This window comes from Diadema antillarum, unplaced genomic scaffold (assembly GCF_040938485.1).
Source record: "Diadema antillarum isolate AM-2024a unplaced genomic scaffold, OU_Dant_1.0 seq00002198_RagTag, whole genome shotgun sequence".
Lineage (NCBI taxonomy): Eukaryota > Metazoa > Echinodermata > Echinoidea > Diadematoida > Diadematidae > Diadema > Diadema antillarum.
This window is the reverse complement of record NW_027272834.1, coordinates 68,111-89,879: the sequence shown is the minus strand read 5'-3', so window position 1 is coordinate 89,879 and position 21,769 is coordinate 68,111. Positions and strand designations below refer to the sequence as shown.

Sequence of the window (21,769 nt, the reverse complement as noted above, 5' to 3'; positions counted from 1 at the left end):
TGTGTTATTAACATCTGCATGCATTATATTTTCTGGTGTCAGTCTCATATTTAGTTAGCCATAACACTTTCATTTGTGGTTTGTTGTCATGCACTTTGCAAAGGAGGCTGTTCAAGGAAGTGTTAAGATAATTTATAGTGAACAAAGTTTAGAGATTTGAACCTGCTGTTATGCTGTATCGCTTAAGGACTCCCCCCCCCCCCCCCCCCCCCCTAGAAAAAAAGAAAAAGAAAAAGAAAAGGAGGGCATTTTAAGTTTTCAAACTTGTAGAAGGCATTGAGTATGACAGAGCAGCTATTGATGTTCCGGTCACAATTTTACCCATGGGATGCAAAATTCCTCCATATCATGTGATACAGTGTACAGTACTGTAGGTTATCAATATCAAAACAACACACATTTTGTATTCATACTTACGTATTTACCACTCTTTGAAAGGATAGCTGAAATTTGCCCCCCCCCCCCCCCCCATCACATCAAACTCATTAACCTAATGTATCTAAAATTGTTGCAAGTATATAAATATTCCCATAAAAGAGAGAGAAAAAGAGGGCATTTTAAGATTTCAGAAGCCATTGAATGTGACAGAGCAGCTACTAATGTTTTGGTCACAAATCTAATCATGCGAAATTCCTGCAAATCATAGGATACGTGTAGATCGTAATCATAAGAACAACACACATTTTGTTTAATGCCTTTGTATGAAATTCTTTAGAGTTAAAAAATCACTTCAAATCCATTAAAAAATGTTGCAAAGTATGAAGTGTGTGAATAGGTGAAGAAAGATCTTCCAACAGCCCTCTCTCTGGTCTCACATGGCCGAGAAATGATTTTTCCCTCGGCGGCATGAATGATGCATGATGCTGTGAATGCGTGTGTCAGAGTCACAGCGATCTGAGAGATTTGATTTGGCGAAACAGAGAGAGTATTGTGGTAACAGTATGCACTCAGGACTCTACCCTCCAACGCCTCCGTATGACAGATCGCAATCTCTTTGTGTCCAGGGAACACAAAGAAAACAGGATGCCGCTCACAATGCTCTGCTCGTTATTTTTGGTCTACTTGCAACTACTGCTGTACTTGACCCACTGATTTTGGAAACACAATTTGAAAGTGAATATGAATGTGTTGTTTATCCATTCTTTGCAAGATCTTTGTTTTGATAGCAAGGTATGCTGAAAAATCATTACATTTTCATAATCTAGAGTGCACATGACAGAACATGCACCGTCTAAATGTACATGACATATAATAGTTTGATGCATTTCTTAGATCAATTCGCTGTGATACAAGAAATCATGGCTACAGGGTACATGTATGTACACGTCTGTGCGCTACATACGTAATGACACACAGACGCACACACGAAAACACAAATATCTTATGCCAATTTACTGTACCAGTAACAAATGTTTTGGATATACTTCAAATGACTCAGAATTCTAGAAGCATTTCATGCATACTGAGCATGGGATTAGTTTGGAGGGTAGTTTATAATCTCTGAAAGAACAGAACATAATCTTCAGATTTCAAGGGAAAATATCTCACAGTTATCATGAATCGGGCCCTGTCCTCTCCGGGGAGCATGACGTAAGGCGTTCGCAGTTTGTTTTGAGTTTGAACACTTTTTTTCCTTTGGGGAGGAAAAGAGCTGATATCACATCATTGATGAGATAAAGGCAGCTTTACCCACCTCCCCAAGCTAAGTTGTATTTCACTTAACCCCTTCAGTGCCGTAGAAGAATGTAAAGCATGAAGGATGCCGTGGCACAGTGGAGTGCTGATTCCGGGAGGGTTAAATCCAGTGCGTGCTGCGACTGGGCCCTGGTGTCGGAAAGGAGCGGGGAGAGGGGGTATCCTGTGCTGATAGGCCGGCCCTGTGGGCTGGGACGCTGAGTGGAAATTTGCCACCTCCCTTGGAGCCCAGCATGAGTATTACTTTTCAGTACCAATGACAGATCATAGAAGAGTGAAAACTAACAAAGAGAAAGGGGAAGTGGGAGTGTTAACTCTTTCTAAGATCTCATCTTTCTAACACCTCTTATTTTGTTGTTGTTTTGTTTCCCAGGCACTTTATCGGGCAATAAGACAGGAATTAGGTTATGAAGTCAGGAGGGTTTGTAATCGAGGTAAAGAATACAATGTAATGTGACCATCAATAGGGACTACAGAGGTATGGAATCACTTTGGTGGAACACTGCAGACCACGTTCGTGATGCAGCCATGACGAGCTACCGGACAATCAGTCTGTCATCGACCAAATTGGTTGATCCTGATTTTTTTAGGCTGAGCCCCAACTGCTGATAATTCTCTATCTGCAGGGCATACATGCGGATTTGATGACTGGTTTTACTGCTCGACCAGCTATGTATGTCTTGCCCCATGTGGACGATTTCTCCCCTACAGTCTGAATGTGTGAGATAAACTGCATTAGAAAAAAAAGGTGGGGGGGGGGGGGGGGGGAGAGGTTTTGAGTTTCGAAGTATTATGGTATCGTATCTGACCCTATTTGTAGCTCCTGTTTCACAAAGGATTTGACATTATTTTATTCCCCAACGTACCACAATCTTAACTCTTCTGTTGTTAGCTGTGCCACAACTTATCGACTATTTGAGCACTTTGGTTGCCATGGCAACTACAGTCACTGCATGATCACATATTAAAGTGGGCTACAGAACCAGTAAAGCTCACAGTGTTGTCATGGGTACCAGTACACTGTAACTGAGATTAGTACGTACTTGAACCATTAATATGCATCTCTATATGAAATAAGATACACCACATAAAGAATCATCTGCTAGCTTCGATAACAAATGTTGATTAAAAAACAACAACAAAAAGTTTCTTTACACCGTTTTTGCATGTTTGTCTGACTGGTACATTTTGTTTTATTTTATATAGCAGCCTGAAGGGAATGAACGGCCTAGTAAAATAACTATGCCTCTTGTTATCAATTCATTTATATTGAACTGAGAGTCAATGAGGAAAGCTGGTACAGTACAATGTATGATTGGTCAAATATTTTGGGATGTTGAAATATGGCTTTACTTTGCATTGAATGACAGTGTGGCAATTCGCAAAATTTTGTGCTGTGAAATAGGCTATTGTGCCAATTTGTGAAAATTTCAAGCTGCGAATGTTTCCGGATTTACAGTGTGGTAGTGGTAATTATATGGATTGTCCTTGAAAAAATTGCAAAAATTTATTATAGGTACTGCTTGAAAAAAAAAAAGTCAGAAATTAATGCTAGTGATTTTTAAGAGAAGAAGAGATAGGAGGAATAGAGAGAAGAAGAGATGGGAGGAATAGAGAGAAAAAGGGGAGGGAAGGAGAGACTGAAAGAGAGAAAAATTGTATGATAGGGATAGGCAGGCCATTAAACAGAAAAAGAGAGAACAGGAGCAAGAGAAAAGATGGAAAAAAAAAGAGAAAATAATTCAGGTTGAATTTCAAGCAGATGTTATTGGTTTGTTCGCTTACTTGTTTACTTTATTTGAGGGTAGGTATTTTTTTTTTCTGCTTTCATGCAAGCATCCATTGTTCATTGCACACTGTGTCTCTCAGCTGTCAGTGATTGTAAGAATTGTCTGAGCTGCGTGTTGAAGTGTCAGGATCTAACAGCCGACTGTCAAATGATGATCAATGACAGGCCTTCAATTGGTGGATCAAAAGACAAAAAACAACAACAACAACGGAGAAACTGAATTCCCCGTTGTGTTAGGATTTACACGGTGCAAAGCTGCGTTTGTAGGTTAATGCATTGCGAGGAAATCTGTGCGATTGTCGATACTAATTTCTGTCGAGAGCGTGGCCACCAACGGAGCCAACCTGATGACTTTGTTTAAACCCCGCCAAGTTGATCTCATAATCTGACTTAATCCTGTATTTCTGCTCGACGATTTGATACTCCTCATTGCTAATCCCTCTCCCCTTCCTCTTTCCAACCTTGCAGAGGTACATGACAAATCATGGAGTCATAGCCGAGAGTGGTTTCGGTGCGGTAGACACTGCTCTTGGAGTTGGATCGATACGAGAGGGGTGGGCGGATATTAAGCCACAGGCAGAGAAACAATACCAAGCTTTATAAACCGTAGATCGAAGCAGGCAAACCATCTAGATAATTTACCTGTCGGCATTTGCAGGAGACTAGCTACGGACATTCACATAATACATTGATATAAATCGCATACTGAAGTTAATCTGAGCTGACCGCACCACACTAGCCACAAGGCCAGAAGGCATTGTAGCTCGTAATCCAGAAGGAACAGAGCAAATGAAGACAAACCAGGAAGCTTTAGGATTTTGTAACATTCAGGTTAGATTGGGAACATTGCAAAGCAGTATATAACGCTGGTGTTTGTTTGTTTGTTTTTTTCTGTCTTCCTTTGTAAAGTCAAAGCATGTCCCTGCAGTGAAGCGACATTGTCTTGACAAATGCTGTGTGCCTGCCAAGGTAGTTGCAGGTGTCGTAGTGCTCAGCTACTGAAATGAGCATCACTGATCTGCTGTTACCTTTCAGTTCATGCAGATTTCCAGCAGTAATTGGATTTTTAAAAAAAATGATTGTTAATTGTTGAAGTTAATTCTGAAGTACTTCCATATCCCCCCCCCCCCCCCCCCCCCCCCCCCACAGTATGTACAGTATTATCTGCTTTGGTTGAAATTATATTCAAACCTATCTGTAGCGACTACCCAAGGGAGACAGAAAAAGTGCCCATCATAGACAGGTGGCAGGTGGCTGCTAAAGACAGGGTCTTCAATGTGGTTTTCAGGGGGGGGGGGGGGGGGTTGGGGGAGGGATTTTTAAGTGGTCATTATACAGCAGGTGACTGCTATAGGCAGGTTTGGCTGTACCAGTTAGGAAATGTCCAGTTTCTCTATCCTTTGTGAGTTTATGTCCTGTTTTGCAACATTAAAGGACAAGCTCACCTTCATAAACATAAGGATTGAGAAAATGCAACAATATTAGTAGAACACATCAGTGAAAGTTTGAGGAAAATTGGACAATCGATGCAAAAGTTATGAATTTTTTTAATTTTTGTTTTGGAACCGCTGGATGAGGAGACTACTACAGCTTGTGAGTCATATGCGTACAACAGCATAAAGAAAATGTAAAAGAAAATTCAACATATTTTCACTTTTTTCGCATAATAAAAGAGCACTTGACTTGCCTCTTTCTAAAGGCAGGGGGAATAATATTATCCATAACATTTGTCTGTAACGAGGCAGGGGAATGTGTACTTTTTTCAAAAGATGGAATTTTGTGAAATTCTCTTTATATTTTCCTTATATTGTTGTACGCATGTGACATCTAAGTTATTCATACACTGCAGTAGTCTTCTCATCCAGCGGGTACTGCACAAAAACTTCAAAAATTCATAACTTTTGAACGGATTGTCTGATTTTCCTCAAACTTTCAATGATGTGTTCTACTAATATTGCTATATTCTCTCAATCCTTATGTTTATGAAGGTGAACTTGTCCTTTAAGTACTTGTTTGTTGTTATTCATAGACTTCATGATGAATTAAAAAAAATAATAATGCATGGGACTAAAGGAATAAAGTCTACTCATTGCAGCATGAATTGACCAGTAGGAGTTTGCAAAGTTATAAATGAAGTTTGGCCTCACTTGTAAATAGAGACTCTCCCCATTATGCATTCACCAATGCTGCAATGAGGTAGCTCTTGAATAGAGTATTGAACAGTAAGTTTGATGAGGGCTGGGGGATGAAGTCTTCCACATTAGATCTACAAAATAGAACACACAGATTGTGATTCCTTGAGAAATGTGGGTTGTATGACGATGATTCCCATCAGAATCGCCGATATGATGCAAGTTATCATGCTTGACATCTGAAGGGGGGTGTTTCCTTTGAGTTGTAGGCCGCGGCTGGCTTGCAGTGACATCACGAGCGTGATGATGGCATCTACAGTCAAGCCTTGAAAATTATGGCTCCACTGTCTATACATGACCCAGATTCAAAATTAAGTTACTGCAAACAGACCCCAAATTGCGACCGCAGACAGGTTCTGAGGTTCAAAACAAGGTACGAAGTAGTATTTCGTTACAGCGCATTTGTCGAGGGCCAAAGTTGGGACTGTTGTTATCATTTCTTCTTTATCATAAGATCGCCTCCCTGGTTCGTATTTGCAGGTTGGGATCGAATTACCAGGAATTCTGGAGAGTGGCAGGTTGGCTCTCATTAAGCAAATCCAGGTTAATCCCGAAACCAAGATCTCTGCCGCGCGTGTCGATGTGCACCGGGCCGAACAAATTCTCTGTTTCCTCTCGTTTGCATCCGTTTGGTCAATTCAGATTGACAGATCTGCTTGGAAGAAGTTGACCAGGAGGAAAGGGGGGGGGGGGGGTGGAGGGGGGGAGATGGGAGAGAACATGACATGTAGACACATTTATCTTGTCTGTCCCGTGATGTTTCTTAAAGAATATCATCTTCCCCTCCCCCTCCTCCTTCCCTCTCGGCCTGTGCGTGGACCTCACGGAAGGCTGCTCTGATTCTGGTCCACGCTCAGTCGAGGAAGGAAATTCGGTCGAACCGTCTCAAATCCACAGTGGCGGCAAGCTCTCTGTCTGTGAACTCCTCACATGGTATTCGAAGGAGTAATCCTGATGTATCCTCCAATTTGGGTCAGTTTCTCCTTGTAAAGCAACTGTAAAAGTTAATTCAATTACAACTACATTTGTAGAAGCAACTAGAAAATGTTGACCCTCTCATTCCCGATCAGTTTGTATGGCATCAAAAAGGCATCCCTATGCCATAGATATCTGCTGTTCAAATTTAGACCCATTGGTCAAGGTCAGTAGCTTTAAAACTTAATAGATCCAAGTATTTGGATCATGCATGGCTTTGTCTTGTTCTTATATAACATGACAGACATAAAGGATGAAGAATTTTAATGACATTTTGAAGTGACGAAATCCACCATTTTCATGTTATACTAATGCTGTACCTGTGAATTTCAAATGCATTTCTGGCACGTACAACATCTAGGCCTGTAATGTTAAAAGTAATTTGTAGACTTACTGCAATATAATTTGAAGAACCATGCATTCTAGTCCAGTTTATGAAAGTGATGATGATGATGATGGTGATGATGATGACGATGATAATAATAATGATAATAATAATGATGATGATGATAATAATAATAATAATAATGATAATAATAATAATAATGATAATAATAGTAATAGTAATACATGTAGTGATGATGGCAATGATGGTTGTAATAATAATAATAGTTTCATTACTTTAACCAAAAGAATATACCATAAAACTGGTAAGAAAGTCATTAACCAGACATTGTTTTGAGAAAATGAGCTTTGGATGTTATATGCAAGGCTCATGCATGGAGGAGATTTACAATTGTAATAAAGCATTTGAAAACACACATGGATGATAAAACAAAGATCATATGTTAATATGAGAGCAAAAAAGTTTGACTTTCCAAACAGGATTACTCACTTCAGACAGGAAGATGCTATGATAGATTATCAATCTGTTGATATTTTTCAAAGTATTACCATGCTACAAATTATGTATCTTATTTTTCAGCCAAATCACTTTACAGTAGTCTCATTCTTGGCTTTGTGACTTTATCAGACGGGTCACATGTGTTGCGCCCAGAAACTTTTTTTTTCTTCTCTCATAAGTGTACACGTACAGTAGGTGGTATTTTTACCCAGCTTGGAGCATTCATGTACAGGACATGATATAAAATGTCTTTTCATCGATTCCACATTGAATGTCTTGCATGTTCTTCATCAGCGCGTGAGATGAAGAATCTAGGACAGGGGAAGGCAGGCGCATCCAAGTGCGGGAGCTCTCGGATTGGCATCGCAGTGAGGCAGTTGTACATGCTTTCTAGTGTTCTACAGGATCAGGACCAGATGCTTATCCCTCTAGACTGAAGGGATGGGAGAGGTGTGGCATTGTTCAAGTTTCTAGCGGTCTGCTCCTAGTCATCCCAATCTGATGTCAGAAGTTGACAATGCAGTGTGACGTATTCCGGACCTTTCGGGGGGGGGGGGGGGGGGGGGGGGGGGGGGATGGGGGGATGGAGTGGGGGCTTTGTACAATTGGTATGCCATTTGCAACCAAAAGTGCTTGTACCTGCGGGGACTAAGAGTGCGGATATTTTAAATGTTGAGTTGGCTTTGTTATAATTGGCAGTGATGTTTCGGGGCATGTCCAGATGCGGTGCAGCGAGTATCTCGCTTGCCCACACCTTCGCTTCCCGCGGGGTGCGAACAGTGCTTTCGGAGTCCTATCTCGCTCCTTTGTCCCAAGCATTGATAGGACGCAAGTGCAGCTGCCCCGAGGTGCCGTAGCCCTTGTGTGGATTAGCAAAGAAAACTCCAGTGCAACCATTAGCAATCCAGTCTCGGTTTCGTTCCGAGCATTCAATTGTCACTTTGCCTTTCCTACGAGTCCGATGATGAACATCTTTTGACTTCCTAATCAAGTTAAGAGTTAACGCCTCTGTCTCTCTGCTTTTTTTCCCCCTGTCTCCCTCCTGTGCTGAGCACAAGTGTGTGAGTGTTCCTTTGGAGGCACAACTGTTATTCTGCGCAATATTGTTGTGCAATCAAATATTTTGACATTTCATCCAACACCCTGTGAGTTATTACATGAAAGAAATAGAGGGGGTTCCCCCTTGATACCCTGCTCAAAGAATTTACACACACACACACACACACACACACACACACACACACACACAGACGGACACATACAAACACATGCACGCTCTGCCACACAGTGAAAGCCTCTTGGTCTTGATAGAAGAACGATTATCAAATGATTGGCTTCTTCTTCTTCTTCTTCTTCTTTTTTTTTTTTTGGCCAAAGGATTGTGTTGGTAAATTGTTATTTTGTATTTAGGTAATGAATTTCTAATTTCATATTAATACCGTGCAGCTTGCTCTCTGATAGCAGAATGAAATCTTGGTGAAGGTTATTAGAAATGAGGCTGTTCTGAAGCAGAGACCACCAGCTCTCCTTATAATGTCAGCGGGAGATCTGCTTCTTGAGGACAGTTTCGCAAAATTTGAAGCTTTCCCACTGGAATTTGAATTTCTCCTGCTCAAGCTTTATTTTCTCCCACCAAACTGTAGTTTTTGTCATGTTTTAGTTTAAAAAGGAGGCTGAGATAGCACCAGAGAGCATCTACAACCCTAGAACATCTAGAGCCCTGGACCTGGGCGGTATTGGACATTGTGCTTCACGTTTGTGATGAGTGTTGTGCACGCATAGTCATGTGTGCATGCTCAGGAGATCAGAGTCTCCAGCATGCAAGGAGTTCCAAGCGGGAGAACCACAAGTTTAAGCAGGGCTCCACACTAACTTTTATTTTTGGTGGCCCAAAGGCAAACATCCGACCCTTTTTGGTGGCCCGATCAGGCAACCGAATTCTTCATTTCTGAAATTTTGGTGGCCTGGCGTACTTTTTTGGCAGCCCCGGGCCACCGTTACTGTCGAGCCCTGGTTTAAGAGATGCTTGCAGTTGGAGTCACTGCTAAAGTTCAAATGTGTGTACTGTAATCCCCCTGCCCCTCAAAAAACAAGGAACAGAAACAAAACTAAAACAAAACAAAACCCACCACCATCACCAAAAAAGAAAAAAAAATCTATAAATTGAAATCAGAAACAACTACAGATATCGTCAGCAAGGTGAACTCACATTTTCAAACAACGGCCACAACAACATCATGCTCATATTCCTGTTTGGCCGGAAAGCCGAACAAATTTATGTCAAAGAAGTCGAGACAGTCCTGGAAGCCCAGGGTTCTCTTTTCCTAATAAGTTTTAATCTCCAGTACCCTTTACCCTGGTACCCTGTTACCCCTTGGGATGACATGCAACCCCATTATTTGTTCCTGGTGCCAGGGTCAATTAATTCATAAAAATTGCAGTGAAACGGAGTTTGCATGACGGATCTCGGGCATCGACAATCTGCAATTTCGGAGTTGCTCTGCATTCTATCAGAGGGAGGAAATTATGAGCACACCCTCTCTTTCCTCTGTAGTCATTTTAAGGTTTGTTCACTGTTCATGCAAAGTACCTCATGTTTAAGTGTTTTTTAATTATGCCTTTTGCAGAAGTTCAAAACTTTTCTTCCATATATTTCACTTTAAATCGAATTTTGATCTTAATTCACTGCTTATTGTCAAATGTGATTCCTTATGCTGGCTAAATATCGTTCATCACTCATGTTAATATTGCCATTCATGCAAAACACAAATTAACAATAAGATTACTTATAACATTTCAATGTAATTCAACCTTTTTCAGAATAGAGAATGTTTGAAGCATTGAACAACCCTGATATTAAAGTATTTTCAACATGAGAGTGTTCAGAGATGCAATTTTTCGGTTGCTTCTGAGTGTGGCACAGACTTCTTGTTATTTTTCACAATTACAAAATCCTGCAGTTTGTGAACACAACTTTCATGTGTATGACCATCATATTTTGATGACAACATCAAAGTATGCTCTTTAAATGTGATTTATATAATCCATGATTATGAGGATGCATTGGTGATTGAAATAGCATAATAAATGCTACAAGTTATAAGAGATGAGGTACCACTACTCATTATGCATTCAGTGTGAGAGTTGACATCCTTTAAAATTCCATCCAGGTGCTCCTCTGGGAGGCACCTTCCTCTATAAAACGCTTCCTTGAGAGACATAGTACTATAACTAAGAAAAATAATCATTGTAAAAAGACGAGATAAAGAGAAAGATACGGAGCAGACTGAGTGTGAGTGATGGTCTGAGGGGGTAGGAAAGGAAACATCTTCACTGTCCGGAATCATAAATTAGCACCCTCTTCAGGTGTCTGTCAGCCAACATAAAGTAGATTGAGCAGACCTACCAAGTCTCGCACATCAGGGGTCTCTCTCACTCTCAAGCCCTGTTTTAAAGGGGAAATCCAGTCCAAAAATAAGTTAGTCTGATAAAAAGGAGTAAAATCTTACAAGTTCAATGGTAAAATTTGACTGAAATCGGATGAAAAATAAGGAAGTTATGAAATTTTGAAGTTTTGCTAATTTCTGCCAAACAGTTCTTGTACAGTGGATATGAATATATATTATGCAAATGAGTGAGTTGACCATGTCATAACCTCACAATTTTCCATTTATCGTGTACAAAAAAATGACGAAAATTCAATGTTTCTGTCATTAAAGTCTGAAACATGATGTTATTCCTGGTTCAATAACTTCAGAATAGTGGTCAGTTAGATACAATTTGTATATCACTCTATCAGGCTTTGAGCCTCGGGCATAATTGTGTTTGAATGAAAAACTGGAAATTTCAAAATGTTGTGTACAAACTGTGTATATATGGGAAGTTGTGAGGGGATGACATGCTCATTTTGCCATTTGCATTCATATTGACTGTTCAAGAACTGTTTCCAAAAAGAATTAGCAAGACTTCAAAATGTCATAACTTCCTTATTTTTCATCTGATTTTGATCAAAATTATACCGTTGAACTCATAATACTTTACTCTTTCTTATCAGACTAACTTATATTTGGACTGGATTTCCCCTTTAACAGAGCCTTTCAAACTAGAGTTTTAATACTGCAGCAGCATCAGGGTAATCTTTTTTCACCCTGCCTGTTAAAACGGTAGTTGCTCAGACGATGTAGTGGCAACTTTTGCTTTTAAATTGCTTTTGTAATCTCGTGCTATTTTATTGTTGGAGGCAAGGACTTTGGTTCTCTGGACATTGCTGCAACGTTGCCGTGGTAAGGTCTGTTAAAAGAGGGCTTCACATGCTTGACAAGCTTTTCCTCATGCCTCATTCCCAAAACAAACCTAAAGCACAAACAAAATATGATTTCCAATCACCAAAAAGTCACATTTTTAGGGCTATGTTTCGTTTGTTTGTCTTTTTAATCAGAATAAGCCAAAGCATTTAAAGGGGCATTCCGGACGATTTTCATAATGTCACATCATGTAGTTCATAAATCAACTGCTCCATGTATAGATCCATGGAATTTATTGTGGTCCTTGAGCAGAGAAACCAATAAATTGAAAATCTTAAACAAATTACACTGAACAGTGATGATGACATCAGAGCCTCATATATTTCAGAAATGTAGCAGTGTAATCCATTACAATACCGCTTGCTCAACAAGTTCACCTGTGAAAATCCATGCATACCTTTTTCTTTTGTTCTGCTTCCTTGAGCCCCAACTCATGCATTCTTATGGTGAGGCTGTCATGTCATCATCCTTGTTCATTGCAATTCATAATAAATTTTGAAAACATTCTCAATACTTATCCCAATCACTATAAATTCTGAAACTCTGTACTCGGTTTGACTAATTTATAGTTGTTCAAATGTAAAAGTCTGAAAATCATCCGGAGGTCCCCTTTAATATGCACTAGATCGCACACTCTCCAAATTTCAAAATGCTATAAAAGCTCTTTACTGTGCAACATATCATTGCACATTAAAGGCGCATAGTCCCGGTGGGTTAGAGGGCGCTGTTGGATGATACTGCCGACCACCGTTAGCATGATACGAAGATTGCCGAAGTTGAGCTGTCATCAAGAGTAAAGCGCGTAGGTGTTGCTAGGTAACGTTGCCTTTGTTGTCTTCTCTGCGCGTCACACAGTCTGTGGTGATGCCAGGAAGCATGCTTATGTGCTTCTTAGTATGACATCACAAAAGAAGTTTGCGAAAGCTGCCATCCCCCTCAGCCGAATAATGAGCCGAACTGTGATCGAACCACAGACTACAGTGGATCGGACTTCTTTGGACTAGGGGAAATGGGCCAAAGCGTAAGCGCTAAAGAGGAGTTGATAGCGTAGGTCTGGATAGGAAACTTGCGCCGTGCACCCGCGTACGCATTTGACTAAAACACCGGGACCATGTGCCTTTAATAGCCATCTGTAATAGCCTGTTTATCTGGAATGTGCGTCTGAGAATATGAAAGCATGAGTATTGGGACTAGTCACCAGGAAGAAGACAAACACACCCTGTAGTAAGATCTGCATCTCTTCTGACAAAAGGACTCAAACCAAAAGAGAGTAAATTTGCGGAATGACTTTCCTGGTGTAAACCTCTGTTTTTGTGCAAGACATGTTTGGCTTTCACTTCATGTTTGTGCCAAGTTTTTGGCGCATGTTTCCTTTTGCCATGTTTAAAGGTGCATTCTGGTGGAAGAAGAAAAACAAGGCACAAATATCCACCTGAGGTTGTGTCATGCTAGAGATTGATGTCAACAAATCTTCAGCTTTCTGTGGATGCTGTTTCAGTGTGTTTGCCTACTGCCATAATTATAGTCAGTATGATTTTATATGGAAACTTCATTATAACCAAAGTTGCTTGGACCACTGATTTTACCTCGTTATAACTGGTACCTTGTAAATGTCCTATTAAAAAGAAATTAGCTTAATGCAGCAATGGATCGGGACCACCGAATTCGACTTGTTGGAAGTGGTACTGTCGTCATAAGCAAGCTTGCTATCATAAGAAGGTTTCCTTTACATTTGTATAAACTACAGTGTTCCTGCTGTGCTAGTCTATCCTCCTAGACAGCTTTTGTTTCATGAAAAAGCAAGCACAGCCACATGAGGCATCAAGTTTCTTTTCCCAGGTAACTTTAAAGTGGTGATTAGTGTTTGAATAGCTATAGGATCTACTGCTTTTCTTTTGTTTGTTATGATAAAAGTCTCAGATCAAGAATTTGTCTGTGTGTCCTGTTATGGAGTGGAATGATATCACCAAACTGTGATAATTATCTCTTATACTTTCCTCCCTTGAAGATGATAAAAACTCAAGGGGAAATAGGTAAGCTGTTAAGTGGAGCAAGTTGGTCTATTGCCAGGTCTCATATTTTTATTTTGTTTTTTATTTTTAATGTTCACAATGTGCCAATGGAATTCATTTTGCAAAGGAGTCCAGACCCAATCCTGTCACAAGGAACTGCATCACCTGCACAGATGCTCACAGAATGCTGAATGCATTGTTATAGGAATAACGCATTCCGTGGAGTTGTTTAGCGAGTATGCAGTGCACGAGAGGTTTCTTCTGAGCATGCGCACTCCACACGAGCCAGAGGCGAGTGTGGAGTGTGCATGCGAAGAAGAAACCTCGAGTGCACTGCATATCGCTGAACAACGACGGGAAAATGCGTTATTCCTTTTATAAGATGGCTAAGTAATTTCAAACGCGAGGTGAATATACCTTGTATGAGAAAGAAATAATGAAATATTTAAAATCAAATATCAAAGATTTTGAAATTGTACTTACCGTTGGAAAATGGTCCAGAGTAGGCTTTCTCCGAGATTATCCCAGCTTGTGCTGAATACTGTAAAAGTGGATATTTTCGCGTGACTAATTTTTCGCGCTTGGCCGTGTCGGAAGAGTTTCGCATGTTTTTAATTCCGCGGAATCAAGACATCACGCACAGGCACATATGGCAAGCAAAAATATTCGCGTGCTTTTATTTTCGCGCTAGTCTCTGGTTGCGCGAAATGCGCGAAAATTTGAACGCCGCGAAAATTTCCACTTTTACAGTAACCGTGCATTAGACAATTTGGGTGCGCGAAAATCCCACGGGCGTGCAGGGATAGACACTTTTCGCGAATGATCACGTGGTACGCTTTGACCAATCAGCAAGCTGGAAATTACTTAGCCATCTTATAAGGGTCTCTATGCACTCCTTTATTCATTTCATAAGGTGTCAGTCATTGTTGGGGTGGGGTGGGGGGGGGATGAATCATCTTAATTGAAGCCGACTGCAAGGTGCAAATCTACCTTGTCATGGCTGTTTTCACTGCCACATCAACTCGGGCCCTGTGGGTTACAGTCAAAGCCAATGTCATTGACCTTGCCGAGATCAACAATCTTCTTCAATGCAAAGGATGTAGGTCAATTGCCCTTCCTCCTCTTATCTCCCCCACCTCCCTCTCCCTCTCATTCTTGCCCCACCCCCTCCCCACCTCCCACCCTTTCTTCTCTGACACTATCTTGGGTGTACTCTAATAAAGAAGGGGTGCTCAGTTTTTATTGCATGATTCAGGCAATTCCAGAACATTGTCAGTTTTTGAATATCATATATAGAGTGCTTTGATTCAGAACCTTTCTAATAGCGTGATCATTTCAATCAGACTAAAAAGGAAAATGGTGCTTACATTAAATAACCATATTTGTGGTGAAGTGATCTCACTTCCAAATTTTGCCATATATTTTAATCTTTGCTGTTTACAGGAGGGTCCACTTAATATGCATTTGATGATTATACTGGTGTCTTGTCTTGCAGATTATGAAAGCTTCATCTCTGTGGCTATTATTTTCATGAACAGGATGGTTTTGGTATAAACTTGAAAATTGCTGTTGGAGGTAGAATCATGGACTTGTATATAATACAACTTTGGTCCATGAACTAAGCACAGTCTAGAAAAGGGTTCACCTTTTTGAAGCTGAACTTTGAGGACTTGAAACTCAGTTAAGCCAAAGAGGAGCGGATTGTTATCACGTGCATCCTGGAGTTATCAACCGTATCGGTGTAAACGCATCCACATGGTGATCTTTCGGGCAATTCTGGAAATGGAGGAAAACCAAATTACTGCGTCTCCTTTGCCATTGATTGTGAATAGTACTTGAGTTGTGTCTCTGTGCATTTTGGGGGGAATTCTTTTTCACTCCCTGTATGGAAGTGAAACAGCTTTTAACTACAGTTTTGATGAATGGCAGGTGGTTGTTAGCGGTTGTTAGATCCTAGCCAATCTAACCCAATATTATTTACAGCTGGAGTAGACTGCATCCAGCAAGATGTATGCTGTACTCGCCCCCTTTTTCCCCTGAACTCGCTGGAAAGACTGCTCCTGTCAGAAATGTTTAAGGCTGTATCGGTAACTGCTTTTTAATGTGCCTCTCATGTGCTGTCCCCAGGCGACAGCGAAGCAGCAAAACAAACAAACCATGTTTCTGCCTGTGTGAATGTCCTTTTCTTTTCTTTTCATTTAAATAGGGTAAAATAAAAAGATTAAACAGTTCAAGTACAATAGTAAAGCATAGTAGGACTAATCTTGAAATCATGAATGACTTGACTGTACAAGTTGATACTTCTATTAAAATCCATTATACTTAATTAATTATGTTAATTTGACTCTTTCTGTCTCACAGTGTAAACCGCCTGTGTGCCACATTATTCTGAAACAGCAACTCATGAGCACTTTCGGCTTTGAAAAATAATTTTTTTTATTTTTTTCATAGCCCAGTAACTTCTAAGAATTAACGCTTGAAATGCAGTACAGCAAAGTTGTAGAGAAAACTGCAATCTGTGATGTAGCTTTTATTGCAAAGCTTTGATTTATTTGTTCTTGCAGATGGCCAGCATAAAAAACATAACCCCAAAACATAATTGCAAAATTATATTCTTGGTTATTACACAGTATACTGTGCTGTTGAATAGGTCCATGAGGCATGACTTATTGAAGACACTGCCTTGACAGAAAATTAGAATTTACAGAATTAATCAGAATTTTTTAAATAATCAAATTTGTTGTGCAACTCGTTAAAGAAGATCAGAACCAGAAATAGCAAACCCTAGTGAATGAAATTAATTTTACTATGGCTCTGTTGAATCGTCAGACATACTGCTCATTGTAAAGTACCTTGTACATAGTTTATGTCGAACCATCATAGCTGGGTATGGCATGCAGTTGTTATGAGCATATTTTTACCTTTGCGTGGATATCCTCCAGTGTGTCATGGAAGGTGAAGGCCTATAGTAGCACTAGCATGATTTGTGTATGAACAGCACTTTTATCTCATTGATGGAACACAATGCAAACCAACTAGCCAGCTTGCCAGGGGCAGCTAAATCTTCCTGTAGGGCAAGCAGTATGAAAAGTCATGGGGTCCTCCCTCAAATTAAAATTTGGGTGGGTGGGAGAAAACATGTTATGTAATGCCGTGTTGTTCTTATGAACAGTTAGAAAAAACCCCCAAAAAACTAGTACATTCTTTTAGGCATATTGCTTTCTGCTGGTCGTAGCAAGGTAACAGATGAAATGGCTTGTGAGTCAGCGGCTGGACCGTTAATCAGGTGTGACTGTGTCTTTGGAGATATATGAGGATCCAAATTGGTTCTGTCATGAGCGAATATGAGCAGGTCGTCCCTTGTGGACCTGAGAATTTCTCTGCCAAGTTTGCATGCATTGTGTCGGGTTCACCACTGTGTGGACGGCAGAATTTCAGTCATTGTAGTGAAACTACCTATCATTAGATTTAAATGATGTATAGACAGGCATGAACTATTGAAGGTGCATTTAGGTACATTGCTTCCCATCCCCCATCCATGATCTCTGAGCATCTCATTCACAAGTAGAACCATGGCGTCAGATTTTATTGCATGTCAAATCGAACTGCATCCAAGTCTTGCATTTGTTTGTGTGTTAGTTCATTTGTTTCATTTCCATCTGAGAAGATGGCTGGTTAGCCTAGTGTATTTTATATTCAGCTGCAATAGCTGGTCTTCCATGGGGTCTAGTGAGATGTAACTGTAAGGTGGGACCACTCCACTGGGTTAGACACCCTACATTCTGGATTCATAAAACCAAGAAGTGTGACAATCATTGTTTTTTCAAAGTAATGATTTATAGTGCAGATCTGTTTGATGACACTTTGATTGTAATCAAGTGAACCTGTGGGTGAGGGTTGAGGAATCGTGGGACGAAGATCTGGGCACCAGGTCTTGTGCAAACTCTCACACTTTTGTATAGTGAGGAAGCTTTTCAAAGCAAACAAGAGAAGACTTTTTGCAACAATGCTTTGTATTTGATGAAGGGGCATGTCCATATTGACATCTGCTCTGAGTGTGTTCATGCTAGTCTTGTCTCACAGACTCTCTTGCGTCCCAGGCACGGGAGCGTTTTAACCTACTGAGGACCACCAGCTTAAAATGCTGTAGATGGTGTACGCAAATGCGTTGCCAAGGGGTCTGAGAGAGTTAGATGGATTGCGGTAAAAAGCTCCTCATGGATGCGCACAGATAATTTGGGAGTCTGTTCTAGGTAACGTCAAGTCGTGGACAAACATGTGACGCTGTCATGATTATGGGCACACGACTCGCGATGGGCTGCATGTCACAGAGGCCAAGTTTACTCATTTAATATTCAGTCACGCTGAGCGGAGGGTGAGCCTGCTTTATCGCGGCATAACACGAGCGCTCCAGGTTGATCAGAAAGATCTTGATCAATTGATACCCATCTTTTGTTGTCTGTTGGTTATTTGGTGCATACCCGTTACTCTCCAGACTTTACAATCATGCCCTTTTCACCGGCGTAAAAGACTGCTACTAATTATAGAAAGCACCCACTTATTAGGAAGTCACAAAACAGATACCGGTAGACTTGTGTGTGGTTGCTATTTTAAGAACTGAATTGTTCGGCGAGACACCGCCCTTTTTTGTTGTTGTCAAGCGCTGAGAAGAATGAGGAAAAACACCAATGCTCTAAAATCACTTGGGTGAAAGTAAAACATGGGCGGTAACCTTCCTTGGTATACGTACATCCTGGCCATTCCTTGTGAGTGAGAATTACTGACAGATAAATTCCCTTCACTGGGAAATAGAGAAAGGGAAGAATTGAATGATAAAAACATCTTCACATATTTTTACAATCCATTGAAAAACTGGTGCATGACATTTTGCGGGGGAGGCAGACTTTCACTTGGCTCTCATTCCTCTCATTTTCCTTTTTTTTCCCCCTTCTCTCTCCCTCTCTTTTATATCTGTCTCGGAAATTCTATGAATTCACATAAAGAATAGAAGTTTCTTCCAGGAATTGGTATTTAGAATATTGCTTTTTAAGAGTCCTGGCCTTTAATGTTATACTTTGCTTCTCTCTTATGACTGAATTGGTTTATATTTTGCCAAATAGATGAATAGAATGGAATGGAATGATTACATATGATGTGAGAAGCAATTCTTCAATATATCGCTATCGCTTTTTTCTCTATGTTTATATAATCTAAATCTATTGTACACTACTTTTATATGTATGTTCATACAGATCTATATTTGTGTGTGTGCATTGAAAGTGAATGTGGCTATTAAGATTGTGAAGAATCAAATGTTTGTATCATACTCGGCTTTAATGATATAGAGCCTCAAATTCCCATATGTGGGTACAATGTATGGCTTTTTGCAGAAGGCATTCTTGCAAACACATAGTTGCCTTGCTTCAACAAACACATATACCACCGAGAAGTCACTATTCACTTGTCTCAAGGTATGATGTCAACAGAAAAGCATGCAAGCTCTGTAGAGATGCCATCCTCTCTTAAGTGATTCCAATTCTCACTTTTAAAAAAAAAAATATCTCTCTCTCTCTCCCTATATTTCTCTACAGAAAATCAACGAATTCATAAGTGTGGACAAGGCGGTCATCAACCTCTTTTTTGGGAGGGGCGTGCCGGACTACAACAAGATAAAAGCATCGCAGAACGAAGACACCAGGAGTAACATACACACACCACCAGACAAGTAAGTCCTTCCACTTTTTTTTTCTTTTTAAATATAAAAGACCCTTCCATATCAAAAGGAGAACTTGGCATGAGTTTGGATTCAACTTCCGTGGCCACTGGGCAAGACAGTTGTGAATATTTGTAAAGCAAGCAACCACAGGACCAATAGTTCTTTTAAGATCCGTCTTTATAAGAACATGGCAATGATGCTTTAAAATTTGTCACCTATTAAAGTTACTGCCACTCTGCTGTCAAGGGACTTGAACCAGGGACTTCAAGATTGAGTGCCTCTGGTTCTCAAGGGGCCATTTCCAAAGTATGATTATAATTTGTGTACAGTTCTGCTCACGTACAATGTATTTGTCCTTTTATTGGTTGGGGGGGGGGGGGTGGACTCTTACAGATGAAAATTCTCTGGTCTAGTCACCCTTCCCACCTTGGCACACACAAGGAAGAAGGATACATGGGTGTTGTTATTGATGTTGACCACAGAGCAGAGACATGCTGTGGTTGCGCACTACTTAATACCAAACCTGGTATCAGAGCAAACCCCAAGGATTTTTTTTTTCTTTTTCTACAGGAGTTTCTACTGATGTAAACATCGGATCAAAAAGCTCATTTTTTTCTTTTCTTTTTGCAAACTATATCTCTGTTTTTGCCATTGTACATGGTCCCTATGGAATGGCAAAACAAAACAGAAAATGTAGTGGTGAAAGTAGATGGGATTTGCACTGCTGTTATATTTTGAAAAACCATGCATCTTTAGTATTGAGGATAACATGTGGACCTTTCAGCACTGAGGCATCTATTGTGGCCTAGATAATGACATTGCCTTCCAGAAAAGATGAATGTGCTCCCCCTCCCCCAAAATGAAAAGAAAAGGAAAGAAAACTGGAGAAAAAAAACAGCAACAAACAAACCAGGATGTCATTGTTAGTTGATGACACTAGCTGCAAATCCAAGCTGATTCTTCACATTTTCTGCTTGATTTAAGTTACAGCTCGAGCATCTAATGCAAGTCTTTACCCGCGAGAAGTCCCCGCGACCAGAAATCGGCTCGTTTTACAGCACACCGAGGTATTCCTTGCTGCCTGCCGCAAGTCTCCGAGTAACAATTACCCGCGGCCGCAGGAGGAAATTACTCCGAATTAGTCAGGATTTCGATTGACGAAATATCCTGAGGGAGAATGGTCGCGTTCCCCTCCCCCTCCTAATCCGGCATCATACACCAACATCTCAAAGACAACAACATTTGATGCGAAATCCATAATTTTCACCTATCCTAACCTTCCAATTAAGATCATTTCCTTCCCTTGGACCTGGAAGATGGAAACATTTAAGAACTCGTCAAATCATAACAATGACAGCAGCAAAAAAAAAAAAAAAAAAAAAAAAAAAAAAGGAGAGAAAGAAAATTGAGTATCAGTCATCATAGTAATTGGTTGTTCAACTATGATAAGCAGTTCGTTGAACTGTGATGATTATGGAGTTTAGTGTGTGTGTGTGTGTGTGTGCCCGTGTTCAACATACAAAGACAATAATGGAATGTGTGTTCTGTATGCACAATGAAAACACACAACATCTTTTAAAACCATTTTCAAATACTTATTTTTCTGTGTATGGTAGTTTATCAATTTTTAAGCTATTCGTTTTCAACTTACATTTTGTATATCTAAACCATCCTCAAAGAAATATCAACAGGTTTTTTTTGTTTACTTTTTGGAAACAGTTTTATTCAGATTAAATGATTTTGCAGTAGGTGTGATTATAGTTTCTGCTACTAGGCAATATATTTTCCAAATTCCTTTTCTTATTTATTTTTCCTCTGTGATCTTGTATTTTATATTTTCATTTAACTTTTTTTTTTCATTTTCGATGGCAAATGACTAAGTTTCAACGTGCATCATACAATTTTAAGCTATGTCAATTACTGTAGCAATTGTGCTGTCAAGCAAATAATCTGGGTCCTTTATTGCCTAGATCGCCAATAAAGATGTCACGTTTGATGAACAGTGAGGCATTTGGCAGCTTTATACACACCTTCTTTTCTTTCCAGGGCGAGGCTGATGAATCTTGTTGCCTTCGGGCCATGGTAAATGTGTTTTATTGGTGAATTCCCTCATTTCTTTTTCCTCCGTATGTGTCACGAATAGTGCTCCAGAAAGACAAAGGGTTGTTTAATATCAAAGGTATCCCCCCTTTCTGTGGTCGCTTTTTACGATGCCCCCGTGCGCAGTGATAAAAATGTGTCC

General features: G+C 40.1%; 1 protein-coding gene across 1 annotated transcript in view; it reads left to right on the top strand.

The window, feature by feature from the left end:
• Positions 1-3,952: 3,952 nt before the first annotated feature.
• The window catches only part of LOC139714228 (krev interaction trapped protein 1-like), a gene marked incomplete at its 5' end in the record, with an annotated part of 51,526 nt that continues 33,709 nt past the window's right edge, over positions 3,953-21,769 (top strand). Inside the window, 4 exons of the mRNA XM_071625944.1 lie at positions 3,953-4,038; positions 6,446-6,648; positions 7,790-7,863; positions 19,403-19,536. Of these exons, the coding sequence (XP_071482045.1) occupies positions 3,953-4,038; positions 6,446-6,648; positions 7,790-7,863; positions 19,403-19,536 (497 nt within the window). The remainder of the gene's footprint in view (positions 4,039-6,445; positions 6,649-7,789; positions 7,864-19,402; positions 19,537-21,769) is intronic.